This window comes from Chionomys nivalis, chromosome 17 (genome assembly GCF_950005125.1).
Source record: "Chionomys nivalis chromosome 17, mChiNiv1.1, whole genome shotgun sequence".
NCBI classification, from domain to species: Eukaryota; Metazoa; Chordata; class Mammalia; order Rodentia; family Cricetidae; genus Chionomys; species Chionomys nivalis.
In genome coordinates this window covers 41,304,596-41,322,986 of record NC_080102.1, presented here as the reverse complement: position 1 = coordinate 41,322,986, position 18,391 = coordinate 41,304,596, and the positions used below count along the sequence as shown (strand labels likewise).

Genomic DNA, 18,391 nt, shown 5'->3' with positions numbered 1-18,391 from the left:
ATACAGACTCTCAAAACCGGCAGTCATTAGAGGAAGGACGTGTAAAATCACACAGTGAGAAGCCACCACACACCCTCCAGAATGGCTAACACCGAAAAGACAGACAATGCTAAGTGCTGGCAAGACGCAGAGTAACCAAAACTCTTGGGTATTGCAGGTGGGAATAAAAACAGTATATTTACTTCTTGAAAACCGTTTCTCAGTATCTTACAGAATAAAACAGACAATTACTGTATGAATCAATCATGTCAGTCTGGGGGAAGTGAAAGGGATTATTATCATTATGATTTTTTTTAATTTTTTAAAATATTTATTTATTTATTTATTATGTATACAGTGTTCTGTCTGCATGTATGCCTGCAGGTCAGAAGAGGGCTCCAGATCTCATTACAGATGGTTGTGAGCCACCATATGGTTGCTGGGAATTGAACTCAGGACCTGTGGAAGAATAGCCAGTGCTCTTAACCTCTGAGCCACCTCTCCAGCCCTATCATTATGATTTAAATTTGCTATTAGACAGGGCGTGGGGATGTGGAAGTAAGGACATGGAGGGGCCAGGTGGGCAAGCAGGCAATGAAGAAGGAGAAAGGGATTCAAGAGCCCAGGAGGTGAGGGTGGTCTCTGGACACCATGGCTCAGGATGCTCCAGAGAGAACAAATGGGGCATAGAGGAAGGCCTTAGTGGAGGGGTTACCTGAGGTAGAGGCATCTAGGCATTGGCTACTGTGATGATGTCCCTGCTATGGGAGAGGGCCATGTCACAGAGATAGTAAGACAGAGGAGACGTCTGATGGGACCACCACTGTTAGAGCAGGCAAGGGGACAGGGGCTGGGTGGAGGGAAGAGCCTCTAGACCGCTCACACCAGAAATCAGTGCCGCCAGTTCCTCCTAGCTCCACCCACTGTCCTGGGAGGGTGTCCTGTCCTGTGCGGACTCTGCTCCAAAGTCCCCCAAAAGTAAAGCTGTTCTACTATACCACCCCAAACCTAGAAGACCTGGAGCTGGGCAGGCAGGGGAAGTCAGGAGGAGTGACAGCTGGACTGGCCTCCTCACATTCCTGCACCCTATGTGTTTGCAAGCCTGCACCCCATGCACGGCATTTCCCCCCAATAGCTTCTCCTCCAGCCCAAATGGACCCAGCTCAGTTCCTGAAGCTGTTTTTCTCTGCAGGAGACATGAAGTCTCATAAGACAGAATGCCCATGGCTCCCCAAAGATGATCAGAGAGAGCCTGAACCAAGGTACCAACTCCAGGCTCTCTTCCCTGGGGCTAGGGGCAGAGCTCAGGACTGCAACTGTTGGGATAGCCTGGTCAAGGACTTTTGACAAGAAACTGAATTCACTTCTCCCTCATAGGGCTCCAGTCTTTGGGTGAAGACCCTGGGCAAAGTGGGAGGTAGACAGTCAGGGACAGCATGTACTGAGCCTCTGGCTGGGGAAAGTCAGCTTTGTGGGAGACTGGACAGCCACTAACTGTCCAGGTATAGCTTTAGTAGACAAACTGGGAGCTGTCGAGGGCTGGTCTAGCCTGGGAACCAAAGTCTTTCCACCACAGTTAAAGGCTCACCCAGAACTCCACAGGCACCCAGAGTACCCTCCTCAGCAGAAATTCAATTCATACAGCTGTTAAAATACATCGAGCAAAGCAGAGGTGAGCTCAGAACAGATCCCCATCCAGTGGGGTCAAAGGTATCAGCCCACGTGTACGTGTAAGCAGGACGGGTGTGGGAGGGAAGTGCATCATCAACCCACACAGTACCAAGGCTGGGATGGGAGGAGCTGGGACTGCTGGGTCCTCCAGGAGTGACAGGTCCTGAGACATGGCTTGGGGAGGCAGAGGTGACTAGTTTGGAGTACCATAGGGCGCCCTGTTGCCCTCTGCCCTCAGCCCATGCTTCTGAAACAGGCTGTAGAGTATCCTCAGTGTGCTCTTGGCATCCTTGTTCACAATATCTGTGGGCAGAGGAAGCAAGGCAGCCTGTCAGGCCAGGCCAGGGAGGACCATTTGTCCCCAAGGATGAAGGAGGGTTCCTTTTCTTGTCTGAGCTTTCCCTGCATCCGTGTTCCCTCCCCAGCAATGACTGATGTCTGACTGCTCTGCACCCTTATTCCCAGTGACTTCAGTCCCTGTCTGCAGGCACAGTGGCCACAGCACCCCTCCTAGGAAACCCCGCAGTCAGTATCTCTTTATGGACCAGCAAGCAAGGGGACCCCACGAGCAATGCTGACAGCTGCTCTCAGTCACATTCAAGGCTGGTCATCCAGGCAACGGGCAGCCATGCTCACCTTCAGCCTTGACAGGGTGGCTAAGCAGACCTTCATCCTTCAGCAGCTCCAGGGCTAGAGTGACATTGTGCAGCTGTGATGATAAAGGCAATTGATGTCAGCCAATGAGACCCTAGGTCTGGGTACCAAGCCCATGCTGTTACCAATGGCATCTGTCATTGCCCATCCAAGGTTTGAATCCCTGGACCACAACAGCTGTCAGGGGACACCCAGCATCTCCTTCCATGCCCTGTGAATGGAGAGCCCGCTCCTTCACACAGAGACCCTCATCAGCACACAGCCCTCAGCAGATGTCACGTGCTGGACTTGCACGATCAAGCAGACATTGCTAGCGGGAAAGATCTTCACTGAGAAGAATCCATGGGGCGGGGGGGCGGTGTTCTGGTGGAGGTGACACTCTGCATGGGAGTCTGTCAAGAGAGGGGACTTTGTCTCAGATGGAAGCCAGGGCTTGTGTGTGCTAGAGCCCCCTTAGAAGGTGGTAAGCAACCTTTTTTGCTTGGCAGGCCATCGGAGGAGTAGGACCATGCAAAATCAGAACACTGGGACCATGGGTCACTGACCCACAGCTCCACAGGGCTAGCGACCCTCAGAATGGTCCAGACCAAAATTAAGAAGTCTGAGCAAACACAGACCAAAGCACACAGCTCAGGCCTGCCTCTGTGTTCCCAAGTCCCTCCCCACGAACATCCTGGGAAGGGGGACTCCCCATTGCTGACACATTCTTATCGAAAGTGCTGCTTGCCAGCTACCCAGGAAGGAAATATTAGAAAGAGGAACTCCAACTCCTTGCTCTGCATCTCCAAGTCCCAGTTTGAATGCCCTTGACAAGACGGCCTCTCCCCAGAAAGGCTCGGGATGTCAAGGAAGAAGCGACTGTGGCCAGATGGTTTTGGAAACTACTGGGTCCTTCACTGTAGGACCTCTAGGAGCCTTGAACACAACAGTGTAGGTCAAGCTTCCAGGGTATTTATATTTTTCCCTGAGTTAACTGACCACAGACTCCATTTGCCACAGCACCTCATGTGGACAGTTTTGGGGACTGCTTTGTTCATACACTCTTGGGGATTGGCTTCAGGGCCTCCCACGCATGCTCTACCACTGAGCCATATCTCCAGGCCCAGATCTACTTCTTATTTTGAGGCAGGGTCTCACTAAACTGTCCAGGCTGGCTTTGACCTCACTCTGTAACCCAGGCTGGCCTCAAACTTGTGATTCTTTTGCCCCAGCCCCTCCAACAGTTGGGGTTGCAAGCATGCACCAACCATGAGGTCGCCTCCACTCCAGTTCCTTCCACTGGCCCCTCCTCTCTTGGGCCCTGAGCTAAGCAGCTGCCCTGTTCCCCTCACTTATTCCAACTCGAGTTCCAAAGCAGGTTCTGATGTCCTGGGGTTCGGAGCTGACTGTGCCGGGAATATTGGACGCCTGTGCGGCTGCCCTGGCCTGTAACCGCCCTTATTGTATTTTTACATTTATCAGCTGATGGAGGGGAGCGTGTGCTACAGCGTGCGCGTGGGGATCAGAGGGCAGCTTGCAGAAGTCAAGTTCTCTCCTTCCACCACGTGGGCTCTGGGGATCAAACTCGGGTCATCAGGCTTGGCCGCTAACACACTTTAGCCACTGAGTCATCTGGCCGGCCCATCACTCTCATATTTTTAAAAAGATTTTTTGTCCATCAACCGTGAGCCTGCCATACGCAAGGCCTGGAATGGGGATGGCACCTGCTCTCAGGGGTCCATGCTGGAGGGCGTGTACGCACGACTCAGAGAACACCAGCCTGCCCTTAGCATCCTTCCTCCAGGAAGCACGTGAACCAACAATCTGGTCAGACTCCTGAGAAGCACGCTTAACTCTCCCTAGCCTGTCCTTTGCTTCTGAGCCCTCTGAGATGATGAAGAGAAAGCTCCATGCTCTACAGAGCCAAGAAAGGCTGGGACCCAGGAGATGCATTCCCATCTTCCTGAGAGATAATTGAACGTGGGAGGAAGTCAGAGCTTCCTTGTTCTGGTGCTTTGATTTCTGCAAAGCAAACGATCACCTCTCCTCTCTCTCTCTCTCTCTCTCTCTCTCTCTCTCTCTCTCTCTCTCTCTCTCTCTCTCCAGAAATGAGCGGTGGCTCCCGTGCACCCATGCTGCAATCATGACCACTGAGAATGAAACTGCCGTGCTGGAAGGTCGCTCCATAAGAGAATCACCTGGGGCTCCAGCTTCCAGCTAAGAACCTGTGAGCATCATCAGCCATGTTCCCGCGCCGAGTCTCCTCTACAAAACCCAAACTCCCCTCTTGGGCTCTGAGCTAATGACTTGCTTCTGCATCTGTTTCTTTAAATAGGATCTAATGGTGGGACCATGGATGCTAGACCTCTGCCCACTATCCTGGGCTGGTTTGGAGCATGTGTAGTAGCAAGCACAGGCCTTGGGTCCCAAGAAGCCTGGTTGCTGAATGACGTGGACATTGGTCCACATTGCTGAGCCTCCCTCCAAAGACTCTTCTCACGATTCATTCCTGAAGTCTCACTTGATGGATGCAGGTTTGTCCCACACTGTGAGCCTCCCATTGGCTCACCCGGCTCCTAAGAAGGGTGCCAGGGTGGATGGATAAATAGGTACGCAGGCATTGGATGAGGAGATGGGTGGATAGGTAGGTGGATGGTGTCAACTGATGAGTGAGTGGAAGAGTAGATGGATGGATGATGGATGGATGGATGGATGGATGGATGGATGGATGGATGGATGGATGAACAGGCACATAGGTGTTGAATTCGGGGATGGGTACATTAATTGGTGGGCGGATAGGTGGGTGAATGGTATCAATGGGTGGGTGGGTGGAGACTGGGTGGGTGGATGGGTGAGAAGATGGATGGGTGAGAAACGGGCGTACGAACAAACTTCTCTTCCAGCTTCCTCATGGCTTGCAGTTGAATAAAGACTGTCAGGCCAATGCCATAAATCTGTCCACCACTACCCCAAAAAAGCCAGGGAGGGAGACCTTGGCAGCTTACCATTTCCGTGGGAGAGCTGGGAGTGAGATAGAATTCTTTCAGATGCAAGAAGAAGCCTTCCAGCTGTCCGATCAGCAGCAGGAGGATGACGCCGTCTGCAAACTACGGGTGTTGCATGTCAGTCCTAACCATCCCCATGGCACGCTATGAACACCTGGTTCCCAGCCGGACACTCTGTCGGGTGGGGCCTAGCTATAGGAAGCCGATTACTGGGGGTGGGTCCCTGGCTCCTTCCTGCTGGACTCTCACCATGATGTATACAGCTGTCCTCTACCAGATACTCCTGCCCCCATCATATTCTGCCCCAGGATGTGGAGTCAAGCAAAGAGACCAAGCCCGAACCTGTAAGCAAAATGAACTCATCTATTCTTCATCCCAGGCGTTTGTCACAGTGACGTGAAAGGAACTAACATGCTAAAGAAAGGAACCAGGGCTCCCGTGCGGGAGAGGCTGATCTCCCAGAGTTCCATGCTGTTGTTTGCATGCTGTGTGAGCTGAAAGAAGTTGCACCACCTCTCTGAGCCTCACATCTCTTCTGAGAAGTAGGGATGCCATTCCCAGCTACATGGGGTTGTCAACAGCAGCATGAAGCAGTTTTGTCTGACTCTTAGAACATATTCAATTAAAAGAGCTGTTTGTAAACTTACTATGGACTAGTCTTATGTTCTCTCTCTCTCTCTCTCTCTCTCTCTCTCTGTATGTGTGTGTTCATGTATGTGCAGGGATGTGTATATGTGTGAATACCCATGCACATATATGTATGTGCATGTAGATGCCTAAGGACAACCTAGGACATTTATTATTGCTTAGGAACAGTCTACCTATTCGGGAGAGGGAGGAGACAATCTCTCACTGGCCTGGAACTCACCAAGTAAGTAGGATAGCTGACCAGCAAGCCCCAGGGATCCAACTGTCACTGCCTCCCCAGTACTGGGTTTAACTATGTGTGCCAGGGCCTGGAGACATGGCTCAGCAGTCAAGACCACTCTCTGCTCTTACATAGAACCAGGCTTTGGCTCCCAGCACCCACACAGCAGCTCACAACCATCTGTAACTCCAACCCCAGGGAGTCCGACACCTTCTTCTGGCCTCTGCAGTAATCAAGCACACATGTGTTGTGCGTACACAGCTGCAGGCAAGCGCTCACACCTATGAAAACAGAAATGTGTGCCACCACACCCCGGGATTCTGACCTGCCAGGGAAGTGCTTCGCCAGCTGAGCCGCCCCCATCACGTTCACTTTTAAATGACAAGTTATTCCATGAGCTACAGAGAGCTGTGTGCAAACAGAGTTTGTATAAAATCCCCCCATCAGGCTAGGCAGAGAGGGGCACACGGGCCCATTAATATTTCTGTCTGTTCTGTCTGCATGCGCTGAGATAACGCTGCCGTGAGCATGCCATATGCTAATGTAATCCTTCTGAATCTCCTCAAAGATACAAAGCCCAGGATGGGATGCTGCAGAGAGACGCTGCTCTGGCTTTAATGGAATTTCCCCCCATTAAGTCTGTTCGGAGGCTATTAGTTTGGGTGTGGAAGCTTCGCTGCTGCTGTCCTCAAAACGTAGCTGGGAAAACCTAACTCTGCATCTATCTCTACCATCCTGACATGTCTAGATGTCACCTTTGCTCACCCACTCCTGTCTGACCGAAGGAGGGAAGGATGAGGAAAGCTAGTAAACCAGGGATCCCGTCCTGGGTCTCCCAGAGAAAACACAGAGATGAGATGGTGGGGGAGGGGGAGCAACAATGAGTCAAGCGACAGATACTAAACGACACTAAATAGCAATGCTCCCCGACTCACAAGTCCAAGAGGTGGACTTGTTCTCCTTTTATAAAGCAAGGAGCCTAAGGTTCAGAGAAGTCCATAATTCACCCAAGGTCACACAGGACAGCCATATGGAAGTGTCCTCAGAGTCCAGGGGCACAAAGTGCAGGCACAGGAAGGAAACACACATGCACATGGCCCTTAAGTCTATGTTTCCACTTTACTATGTTGCCACAGCGCTCACAAAGCTCACATGACCACCCACCATGCACAGTGGCTATGAGCATATACTTGAACCCTGACTGCTTCGCGGTCCAAAACCTAGGACCACCCCTTAATCACTGTGTGACCTTAGATAAGTTACCTAACCTCTCTGTGTCTTAAAAGTCTCATCTATTGAATGAGGTTTCATAAGTTCTCACATGGGGTGGGGGGTGTTGCAGAGATGATGGCTGAGAGAACTTTGCTCCAGGCCAAACAGGTACCAAGAACTTTCCTGTTTGGCCCCAAACTCAGGAATATGTGGCCTGGCCCTCCCTAGAGAACAGCCACCCACTTGTCCCTGAGTAGACAGCAGCTGTGACCAGTTTTGCATAGGTGTTGAGACATTGCTGATACCCACAGTCTGTTCACTAGACTCCATCACCACACGGTAGGGCCCAGGCAGTGTCTGATCTCTGCATTCCTGTCCCCTTGTGTTGTTGGAACACTAGAGAGACAGAATCTCGGTGGAAGGCATGGCTAGGTGAGGCACTTTGGATCTGCAGGCTTCTGTTCTCACCTTAGGGTAATTGAGTTTGTATTCTCATGGTGGGCTAAGCCCTCAGGACTCGGGACGGAGCCCACTGAGGATGGTGCTGAGTCTGTTTCTCTAACCACTCAGAAAAGGACCCATCATGCTACATCCAAATAAACATGATCACAGGGGAGGACCCTCACTCTGGCTTCAGTACACCCAAGAGTATCCCACGCCCTAGGAGTCATTCTGATACATGAGTAAGAACAAAGCCAGCAGTAGAGATGGCTCAGCCTTCATAGCTTCCCACAGGCGCCCTGCCAAGGGGCCCCAGGAGCTCGCTCCCTGTGGCAATACTGCCTGTCAGCAGCACACCCTATTAGAGAGGGCCCTAAGATCTCTGAAGGTGATACCTCACTTCTAGTCACACAGTAAGTTTCTGGGGCCCAGGAGCCCTCGTCCCTGCATGGGGACCCAGAAGTGTCCCTACCTGGGTGTCCAGACTCTGCACAGATAGACCCAGGCGCTCCAACTTCTCGTTGACAAAGCTCACAATGGCCTAAGACAGAGGAGCAAGGACCTCAAGACCACTCAGGGACCCTTATGCCACCTTCCAGCCTGGGGTGACAGAAAGCCTTCCCTTCTATCACCCAGCACCCAACTAACGTGGAGTGAGACCAGAGTCCTCCCCATCACCCCGAGACACAGGCAGGTGGGTGGTGGGCGTGGGAAGCCTTGATCTCTCCTACCTCTTTGACGGCGTGCACTTTCTCCGGAGCCAATTTAAATAATTCATCAAAGGCGTCGTCTGCAGACCAGAGCGATAAACAGCTCATTATGATGCTGTTATCTTTGCGCCAAACAGAACATTTTCATGCAAAAGTTTCTCAGAAAAAAACAGTCCCATGGGAGCTACAGCTTGATCTTCGGGTTCCTGAATGAAACAGGCCCAGGTCTAGGACATATGGCTCCCTGGCTGAGGGGGAAACGGGGGGGGGGGGCTTCCCTCTCTGCACCTTGATTTCCTCATCTCAAACACCTGGTGAATGATGTCAGTTAGGTATTTTAGAGATCAAAATGGGGGTTGGGCATGCATCTCTTGGTAACTTCAGGGGGGATAAGTGGGTGGTAGGTGGGGGATGATTGGGTAGATATATATCTGACTGGCTTTGTATAGATGGGTGAATGGATAAATGGATGTGTGTGAGCATGTGTATGAATGACAGATGGATATATGTATATATGAATGATGGATATGTGTGTGTGTGTATATACGAATGACAGATGGATATATAATATAATGAATGAGGGATGTTTGTGTGTGTGATGGGTAGATATATGTGTATTTATGAAAGAGCGGATGGGTAAATGGTTGGACAGATAAATAGCCAGATGTATGTGTGTATAGATAGATGAATGGATGAATGGCTAGATAGATGGATGGTTAAGTAGATGCTCAATGGATGGATGGACAATGGGGATGGATGAATGGATGGATAAATATATAAATGGATGGGTATATAGATAAATAGATGGATGATTGTATAGGTGTATAAATGGATGGGTGGGCAGTGGATGCTCAATGGAAGGATGGATGGGATAGATGAATGGATATATAGATGGGTAGATGGATGATTGTACAGGTATATAGATGGATGGATGGATGGATGGATGGATGGATGGATGGATGGATGGATGATAGGAAGATGGAGTGGGTGGGTAGGTAGATGGATAACTGAAAGAAGGAATGATTGGTGAATGGTTGGCTCATCCAACTATGGAACAGGTAAGTGAAAGAAGTAACAGGAGGTCAGCGCACTGACTAGTGAACTGCTTGTCACATTAGCTGCAGCCATGTTTGCACGCGTACCATTGAGAGTGCCCCATGTGCTAAGCACACCCACCAGCTAATGAAGTGGGTTCCAGATGAGAGAACTGAGGCACAGACTATGTGTTAATGAGTGACGGAGTTAGCGGCACTCAGCATCAGCACCCTTCTGCCCTCATGGAGTGGACTGTGGGTCTCTCCCCATGAGAACAGTACTAAGAAAACCAGCTAAAGGCCAGGCAGACAGAAGGAAGGACAAATTCGTGAACAAATCCTACCACGGGAGAGTAAGAGACAAGAGAGGAAACGGTTAACCCCTCCATCACAGTTGCTTTGACCCCATCAGAAGGGAAAATTTTTCCTTCAGTTACTGAGTTACTTACGTGAAGGCTGGTCCTTGTGTGAGCTGGAGGAGAAATTGCAGGAGGCAGGAAAGCAATCAAAGAGTTAGCAAAAAGTCTGCAGCTCCCTTCATCACCTAATCTAACAAGCTTGATGCCAGCAGGTGGCGAGGAGATAGGCTCATTTTCCTGGGCAATCAAGGCAGGGGAGGTGCAGAGACCCTGCGTGCGGAGAGCAAGGCTAAGAGGCTGGCAGCCTTGTCCTGCACGCACACATTTCAGGACACTTGGATACTGTGGGGCTGAGGATGTCGGGCTGGGGGGGGGGTGTTCTCTGCAGCCTGCTGGGGGCTGAGAAGCAGCAAGTACAAAGAGGGTCTCCCTGCCCACCACCCCCTATACCTCCCACCTGGCCAAAGCCCAGCCCACCCTCACCGGCGTTCTGTGAGCTGCTCCACCAGCTTGTCAGATTTCAGGCCAGTCTTAGTGCTCTACAGCAGAGAAAGGGGAAGAAATGGTGTCACTCAGAGAACCCCAGAACCAAACCCACAGGGCCAAAGCCATGTAAGAGAACCTAGTAACTAGTATACTCTGCATCGCCTCCATCTCAGGACGCTACCATGGGCCAGCTTCCTTGTCCACTTTCCCTGTGATTATTGAACCCAATAAGATAGAAAGTATTACGGATGCCTCATTCCAAAGATACCCTAGAGGTGTGTGTGTGTGTGTGTGTGTGTGTAAATGAATGTGTTTTGTGAATGAACACACAAATAATTGGTCACCTCTGATTTACACACATACCATATTGGACATATGAAGGTCACAGACAAGTTTCTATTATGTGGGTCTCAGTGATTGAACTCAGGTTGTCAGGCTTGACAGCAAACACCTTTACCTGGTAAGTTATCTTACCATCCTTACCTGATTTACCTAAGTTTGAGAAAGTCACATAACTGCTCAGTAGTGAACTTTACACAAAGACTTAGGAATGGGTTTGACAAGGTCCATCTGGATACAACTAGTTCTGTAAGGCAAGTAGAAGGAACACACACACATACACACATGCATGCACACACATACACACACACACACACACACACATCATAGAACACAAGCTAACATTGCCAGAGAGCAAAGGTTTCTCCAAAGAGGAGACAGGATATGGTCACGGGAGACAAATGAAAGACAGGATACTGAAGGTGGCCGTGGAGAGATGGTCACCTGTGACCCAGGAAATATGGTGACACCAGCTGACCTCCCTATCAGCATACCCATCCCTGCCTCTGCTAGGCAGAGCTGGCTGCTGAGAGCAGTACTGACTGGCCAGGGCCCTCCTCCTACCCTCCTTGTCTCTGCCAGCCTAGCCCCTGACTGCTGTCCTGATGTGATGTTCCTCATAGGCCCCTGGAGTCACTCCCCATGCAATGACCCCCTGTAGATGCGGTGGCATTGATGACCTGCGCCATTTCACAAGTACCTCAATGTGGATGACTTCCACCTGGACATTGTCTGGAAGGGGCAGGTCCGGCTGGAAGCGTTTGGCCAGGGCCACCAGGAGATGCAAGGTGGCCAGCAGGTCCTTGTTGAAGATGGCTAAAAAGGAGAGGACAAAGTCAGAGCTGAGGGGCCATCAAAACCTGAAGACATCCTCAGAACTTTCCTGTGCAGAGAGAGTACTGAGGTCAGCATCTCTCTCCCTGTCTCTGTCTCTCTCTTTGTCTCTCTCTGTCTCTGTGTCTGTTTTTCTGACTCCGTGTGTGTGTGTCTGTCTGTCTGTCTTTCTCTCTCTGTTTACCAAACTATCGTGGGAAGCATGCACACACAGCACACTCATTTGCTAACAGGCAGAAAATTAATGTAGCTGGACTGTGAGTACCACTGGACCAGGCTGAAAAGTGTGGTGTGTTCTTAGACTCAGCCGTGGCTGTGTTGCCGGAAAGGCATTCTCCTTGGGTAGTACCGACCGCAGTGGTACACCCAGGGCCGTGTGTGTAGGTCAGTTTCTCTCTCACCAGACACCTGACTTTGTGTCCAGCTTGTGCTCACATTATAGGCTGCCTAAGGCCTCTGTGTCCTTCCCTTTCCCTGACGGTTCTTGGGTCGATGAATGTGTTGATCATCAAGTGAGCAGTCAGCGCAGGTGGTCCCGCCTCCCCTCCCAGGTACCAGCCAGGCTCAGCCCCACATACTCTCCACGCTCCACTTGGCCTGTTGCTCTTCAACCTGCAGACTCTGGTTGGCGGCCTCCAAGATGACTCCTAACTTGCGCCTCTGGCTGGCAGAGGTCAGGGAGATTTCCTCCACTTCCAGTTTGAGGGCTGCCAGCTTCTCTAAAGCAAAAGAGCAGTAAGGACCAGGAAGTACTGAGCACCTGTTATGGGGACTCTGCCATAAGGATAATGCCATTCTGTTGGGGTATATGGATCTGTGGGATATATACAGCTGATGCCGAGCCCTAGGCAATCCCAGAACCCTCAACCAAACATACTCATTATCCAAAGATCCCCATTCATATGGGAAATGGAGCATGTATGTGAGCTGGTTACAATCCTTTGCGCCATCCCTCTGGCCTACCTCGCCTTGATCATTCTGCCCATACCTTGATCTCTGCACTGCTGTGGCCATGCCATTCCCACAGGGCAGCACCCTGCTTTCTGCCTTGGTCTTACTCATAGCCAGAGAGAGGGACTGCAAGGCACTGTGCAGAAAGCTGACAGTGCCTGCTCTCTGAGAAGTACACAGAAGCCTCAGCAGAGGCTGGAGGATCACTTTGGAGCCCGTATGCCAAGCTCTGCAGAGTAGAGCCTTGAGGAGGCCCTGAGAATATGGATCTGGGCCCTACCACTTCCAGGACCCCCTTCATTGCACAAGACATCTGCAGACCAGACACCAGTCAGACAGGCACTTGGCCTGACTTTGGACATCATTTCCGTGCACAATGAGACCCACCAGGCAGAACCACCCCTGCCTCTGCTTCTAGAATCCCCCACTCAGGGTAGCCTGGGTTCTTCCAGAAGCACAGGGCATTCTGAGGTCAGGGACAATTGATGTCCCAGCTTCTTAATTATCAGACATGCCAGGTGGTGGTGGCACACACTTTTAACCCCAGCACTCAGGAGGCAGAGACAGACGGATCTCTGTGAGTTCTAGGCCTGGTCTACAGAGGAAGTTCCAGGACAGGCTCCAAAGCTACAGAGAAACCCTGTCTCAAAAACAGAAATTATCAGACACTTCCTAAGTGCTGGATATGCCACAGTGTGGCAGAAGAGCAGCGGTCCAGACATTAGACACCGGGTGGAACCATAGCTCTGTCCTGCCATGCCCGGGAGTGGACAGGGTCTCCACCTCTGCAACTCTGCAATCTGGAAAGTCATAGAAGGGTCCCTTCTCCTGGAGCTGTGGTGGGGACTGAGGCAGGAAGTCACTTGAGGGGTCGTGGGGGGTGCACTTGACTCCAAAGCCCCAGGAGCAGCTGCTTAGGAAGCACAGGTGGGGATGAGGTGGGGCCTGGGCCTCTGCTTACGGAACAGGTGGTGCAAAATGAGTCCATCAAACATGTCCTCCTCCAGGCTGCGGACCACGATGTGCTCCGGGAGGAGCGTGGCATTGATCCACTCCATCAGCACCTGCCAGGCACAAGGGGACAACTGACGGGGTAGGAGTCGCCTGGCCAGGCTGTCATTTCATACTAGAGTGAGTTCTTCTACCCACCAACTCTTCAAGGCCTGGCCAAGTGGTACCTCTTCCAGAAGGTTCTCCCTGTTCTCCCTGGCCATGTGGAGTCTGCTCTGAGCTCCCAAAGACGCTCCTCCCAAGATCTCCCAGACACCTGCCTGAACCCTGAGGGGCTGTCATCCTGGTACGTGGGGGTTTAGTACCTAGGAGTTGCCATCGCTGTAGCAAACACCTAAAACCGGGCACATGGCTGTGGAATTGGGTGATGGCAACAGCTGGCAATGGGTACTCACTTACAAAGCCTAGACTGCCTCCACGAGCGGGTTGTAGAAACATGGAGGTGATTGGGGTGATGTCTCAGGAGGAAAGTAGGGGGTGTGATGTTGGAAGAGAGGAAGGCAGTGTCGGGGTGCGGTGTGCACAGGGGTGTGGTGTCTATAAGTCAGGGCCACCAAGCCTGGCTCCAGAGACCTCAGGGCTGGCCATGATGGTGTACCTTCTGCAGTTCTTCAAACTTGGGGTCCCTCCGGGAACTGGGGGACAGGTATTTTTTCTTTCCTCCTGGAAGCAGAGGAGAATATGACGTGCGTGAGGACCCTGAGGACCCTGGGCAGATAGATATCTCCCTGCAGGTCACCCTCTGACCCCAGGCCCTGGGGGGATCCCTAGTCCCACCTCTCACTCACACTTCCTCAGGAGCACTGGGGGTGCACACTGAGACTCAGAGGTCACTTCTTACCCTGAAGGTCATGAAGTAGATATGTAGTATCTTTTACTTATACCTGCCTAGGAAGAAGGCATAGCCCAAAGGGGCAAAGGACATGTCAGACTAAAGTGGGCATCACCTATGCTGCCAAGTAGCTCTGTGCAGGATGTAGCACCAAGGTCCCCTATGCCCTCTTTGGCTAGGTCACTCCCTTCCATAAGACTTTGGTCAGCAAGGTCTCCTCCGCATTTTGAATTCTTAGAACCCACAAAGCATCAGGCCCAGAGGGGCTTTGTAGGTCAGCTGGCCTCGATGCACATGAAGAAACTGAGTCAGCACATGGGGCTGACTTGCTCAATCTCATAAAATATAACCTGCCATGTGACCCACCTGCCATGTGACCCACCTGCCATGTGACCCACCTAGATGCTAGATCTCACAAAGCCTTGGAGTGTACCCACCAGCCCTGACAGGAGAACAAATAGAACATGGCACTCATGGCTTGGGGTCAGCTACTGATAATGTGAGTGGATTAGTGAGTGAATATGGAGGGGAGGGGAGGAAGAACGAGGGAGGGAGGGAGGAAGGGAGGGAGGGAGGGAGGGAGGGAGGGAGGGATAGGGAGATGTGAATTGATGAAAGGATGGATGGCGGTTTATGGAGTGGACAGACGAATAGAGGGTGGGTGACAGACTGACAGACAGATGGCCACATGGGCAGTCCCCAGGTACAGCCTGCTCAGCCTAGTGACCTGGTCACCCACGCTCTCCCTCCCCTGACTCAACAACCCTTGTCCCTCCAGGACCAGCACCTCTTGGGAGCTCCTCCTCTGTGGGCGGATCCACCTCCTTCGGGAGCTGCAGCAGGTTGTAAAGGGGCTCTGACTCCATCTTCTCCCTTGCCTTCCCTGGAGGAGACAGACGACAGAGTGCATCACTGTCCCCAAGGCCCAGAATCACCATGTGCTCATTCTTTTACTCGGACTGGGAAGATGGAGGCGCGACTCCAACCCAACAAGACACAAAGAGTCAAGCAAGGGTGAGGGGAGGGGCCTGGTGTGGAGACATCTGAAGCCAAGCCTTGCAGGAGATGGTGCCAAGCTTTGACGATTAATCTTGATTGTCACCGCGGCAGGATCTAGACTCACCTGATAGATAAGCAGGCTCTGGGCATACCTCGATTCCCTCAGTGTAAGGAGAGCGCCATCCCATGCACTGGTCCTGGGCTGAATGAGAGAGGAGAAAGTGACCTGGACGTCATTTGTCCCATCCTCCCGACACATTTTGACCAGCTGCCTCGTGCCCCCGCTACTATGACTTCTCGTCACGAGGGGCTATACCTTCAAATTAGGAGCTAAAGAAGCCCCTCCTTCCTTTTGTTGGGGTATCAAGTGATTAATACACAGTCTGAGGGCAAAGCATGGGCAAAGGCTTGGTGAGGAAGTGGGTTCCTTTTCAGCCAGGCACACAGAAGCCTGCCCACCACTCCTGGCCAGGAGGCCCAGCCCTCTCTCAGCAGCCAGCACAGAAACCCAGCTCCCACAAAGTCTCAGACAAGTATGGGAGGAGAACTCTGGGTCAATCTATATCAAGATGAACACCCGCCAGTGGGGTAGAGTGGCTATCCATCCCTTCAGGGCCCCTGAATCCAAGACCAGACTCCCTCAGCTGTGAATGGGGTGGACCAGGCCGTAGGCCAAAGCCACCCAGACCTGTTCCCCATTCTATGCTGGCTTGGCTTGCAGAGGGAGACTGGCCCATCTGGTCTCTAGTTCTGAATGAGGCTTTCTCAGATGGGCTTGGCATCCCGACTTGGGGTGTGGTCTCTTGGGGCTTTTGCTCATGAAGCACAGAGCATATGCTCCTTATGAAAAACAAGCATTTCCCAACCTCTCAGACTCGCAAGAGGCAGTGTCAGGCCCGAGACCAGCAATCCCAGCTCACAAAGGGCAGTGCTAGGCCAGAGACCAGCAATGCCTTCATTCCCAGCCTCATGATGGGCAGTGTTAGGCCCAAGACAAGCAATGCTCCCACCCCCAGCCTTGTGATAGGCAGTTTTAGACCTGCTTCCCACCCTCAGCCTCGTAATGGGCACCAGAGAGGATCAGACTCAGAAGCTAATGGCCCCTTCTGGTTCCCTAACCTACTTCTAGTTCTTCTGCCCACTTCCTCTCTGAAAGTTTCCCTTGTGGCATGGCCACCTTTGACACTTCTCTTCTGTACCTCATTCGGTCTCTGTATCTGCCCCATATTCCCAGGATCACTCAGATGTTTGGGGTCCAGGGTCAAACCAGGAAAAGCTAAAACAAGGAGCCCCAGGGTTGTGTGGAGGGAGAGGAGGCACTGGTGGGGGCTGGGAGCCACCTTCCGCAAACTGACTGCAGTCTGGGGACCTTGAGAAGCTGAGCCCCACCCTGGAGCCAGAAGCAAGAGGACAGAGCCCCTGGGAATGAGTCCCAAGCCTCACGACCTGAAGAAGAGGAGAGATGGGTCGGAGTGGGGAGCCTGGCCCCCAGCCAGCTCCTCCTGGCTCAGGCTGAGTGACTACAGGCCAGTCTGCTCCCTCTTTGGCCTGATACATCTTTACAGGAAGGGGCTGGACCCTGTGTCCAGCCAAGTACACACAGACCTGAAACTGCCCCTGCTGGCCAGTCCCAGGTGAGTCCCTTCCCTGACCTGTTTCTTCGTGGTGTGGGGAGCTCAGCTTTCCCTCATGCCGTGGAGAGCTCTGAAGGACCCTGGTCCACAAAACTGCTTCAAGAGAGGTAAGTAGGACCCTTCAGTGTGGACAGGGCTCACAGTTCCTCTATAAAATGAGGTGACAGCCTCAGCAACATAGCAGGATTCAGGGTTCTCCGCTGACAGACCCTCTCACTGTGAGGTCCCTGCTGAGATGCGGCTCTGGGTTCCTATTTATGGTGCACCTCAGCCTTTCTCTGTGAGTGCTAGTCCCCGGGCATGTAAACAGGTAGAAGATTCTAGTAACTCAGGAATCCCCCAGACCCAAGGCCAGATCCACTCACCAGCCACTTCTTTTCACACCAGGAAGTGAAGCCCACTGGCTCAGAGGGTAACCAGGTTCCCAAGAGACAGGTTCCGGTCTGGAGGTGGAAGGCAGGGCTTGCGCTCACTTCCTCTGCCACCCTGGTGGCTGCAGGCAGCTTCCTTCTCTGAGCTGCTAGGGAGTGAGGCAACCTCAGTTCACGGAGAGATTGTCAGAGCCCCAGCCCTTGCACTGCGCCTAGTCTTCCAAGACTCCAGGGCATCTTGGGGAGTCTCTCTTATTTCCCTCCCTGCTCTGCCTCTCCATGTCCAAACATTGGCTGTCTGAGCAGAAAAATGAGGTTAGGGCCCCCAGAGCAAACTGTGAGCTCTCCACCACTTTTGTTCCATAGTGCCCAACCTTCTCCTCTGGCTCCGTCTGTGCAACTCACCCACTGAGCAGCCCCCAGGGCTGTCCACTAGCTAGCTAGCTTGCTTGCTTGCTTGCTTGCTTGCTTGCTTGCTTGCTTGATTTCTTGATTGTGAGGCAGTCTAATGTAGCCCAGGCTGGCCTCAAACTCATCAAGCTGAGGTTGACCTTGACCTCCTGATTCTTCTGCCCCATCCCATTTCTTGCAAGCCTGCATTACAGGCAGGGGCCGTGTCTTAGGTTTTCTGTTACTGTGAAGAAACACCATGACCACGGCAACTTTTATAAAGAAAACATTTGGGGGGAGGGGAGGGAAGTGGGAGGAAGGGAGGTGGTGGAAATTTTCAATTAAAAAAAAGGAAGCATGCAGGCAGACATGGTGCTGGAGAAGGTTCTTGCATCTTGACTCGCAGGTAACAACAGGAAGTGGTCTTTGAGACACTGGGTGTGGCTTGAGAATATATGAGACCTCAAAGTCCACTCGCACAGTGACTCCCTCCAATAAGGCCACACCCACTCCTACAAAGCCACACCTCCTAATAGTGCTACTCCCTTTGGGGTCATTTTCTTTCAAACCACCACAGGCCACTACACCCAGCCAAAGTCTCCTAAATAAAAGCCAGTCCTCTGGTCCCAGCC

At 52.1% G+C, this 18,391-nt stretch overlaps 1 protein-coding gene across 2 annotated transcripts; it reads right to left on the bottom strand.

Moving 5' to 3' along the window:
- Positions 1–274: 274 nt before the first annotated feature.
- On the bottom strand, positions 275–17,421 carry Parvg (parvin gamma). 2 transcript variants are annotated; one of them, XM_057792034.1, is made up of 14 exons: positions 17,364–17,421; positions 15,489–15,566; positions 15,153–15,248; positions 14,132–14,196; positions 13,484–13,586; positions 12,150–12,290; positions 11,438–11,553; positions 10,396–10,451; positions 10,003–10,025; positions 8,541–8,599; positions 8,282–8,350; positions 5,289–5,390; positions 2,287–2,359; positions 275–1,953 (listed from the first exon to the last, which is right to left on the bottom strand). In XM_057792034.1, the coding sequence occupies exons 2-14, from the start codon at positions 15,550–15,552 to the stop codon at positions 1,844–1,846; spliced, it is 1,077 nt and encodes a 358-aa protein (XP_057648017.1). In that variant the 5' UTR covers positions 15,553–15,566; positions 17,364–17,421; the 3' UTR covers positions 275–1,843. The 2 variants fall into 2 exon arrangements, with proteins under 2 accessions (XP_057648017.1, XP_057648019.1); XM_057792036.1 differs by lacking the exon at positions 17,364–17,421 and adding an exon at positions 16,970–17,006.
- Positions 17,422–18,391: the final 970 nt, after the last annotated feature.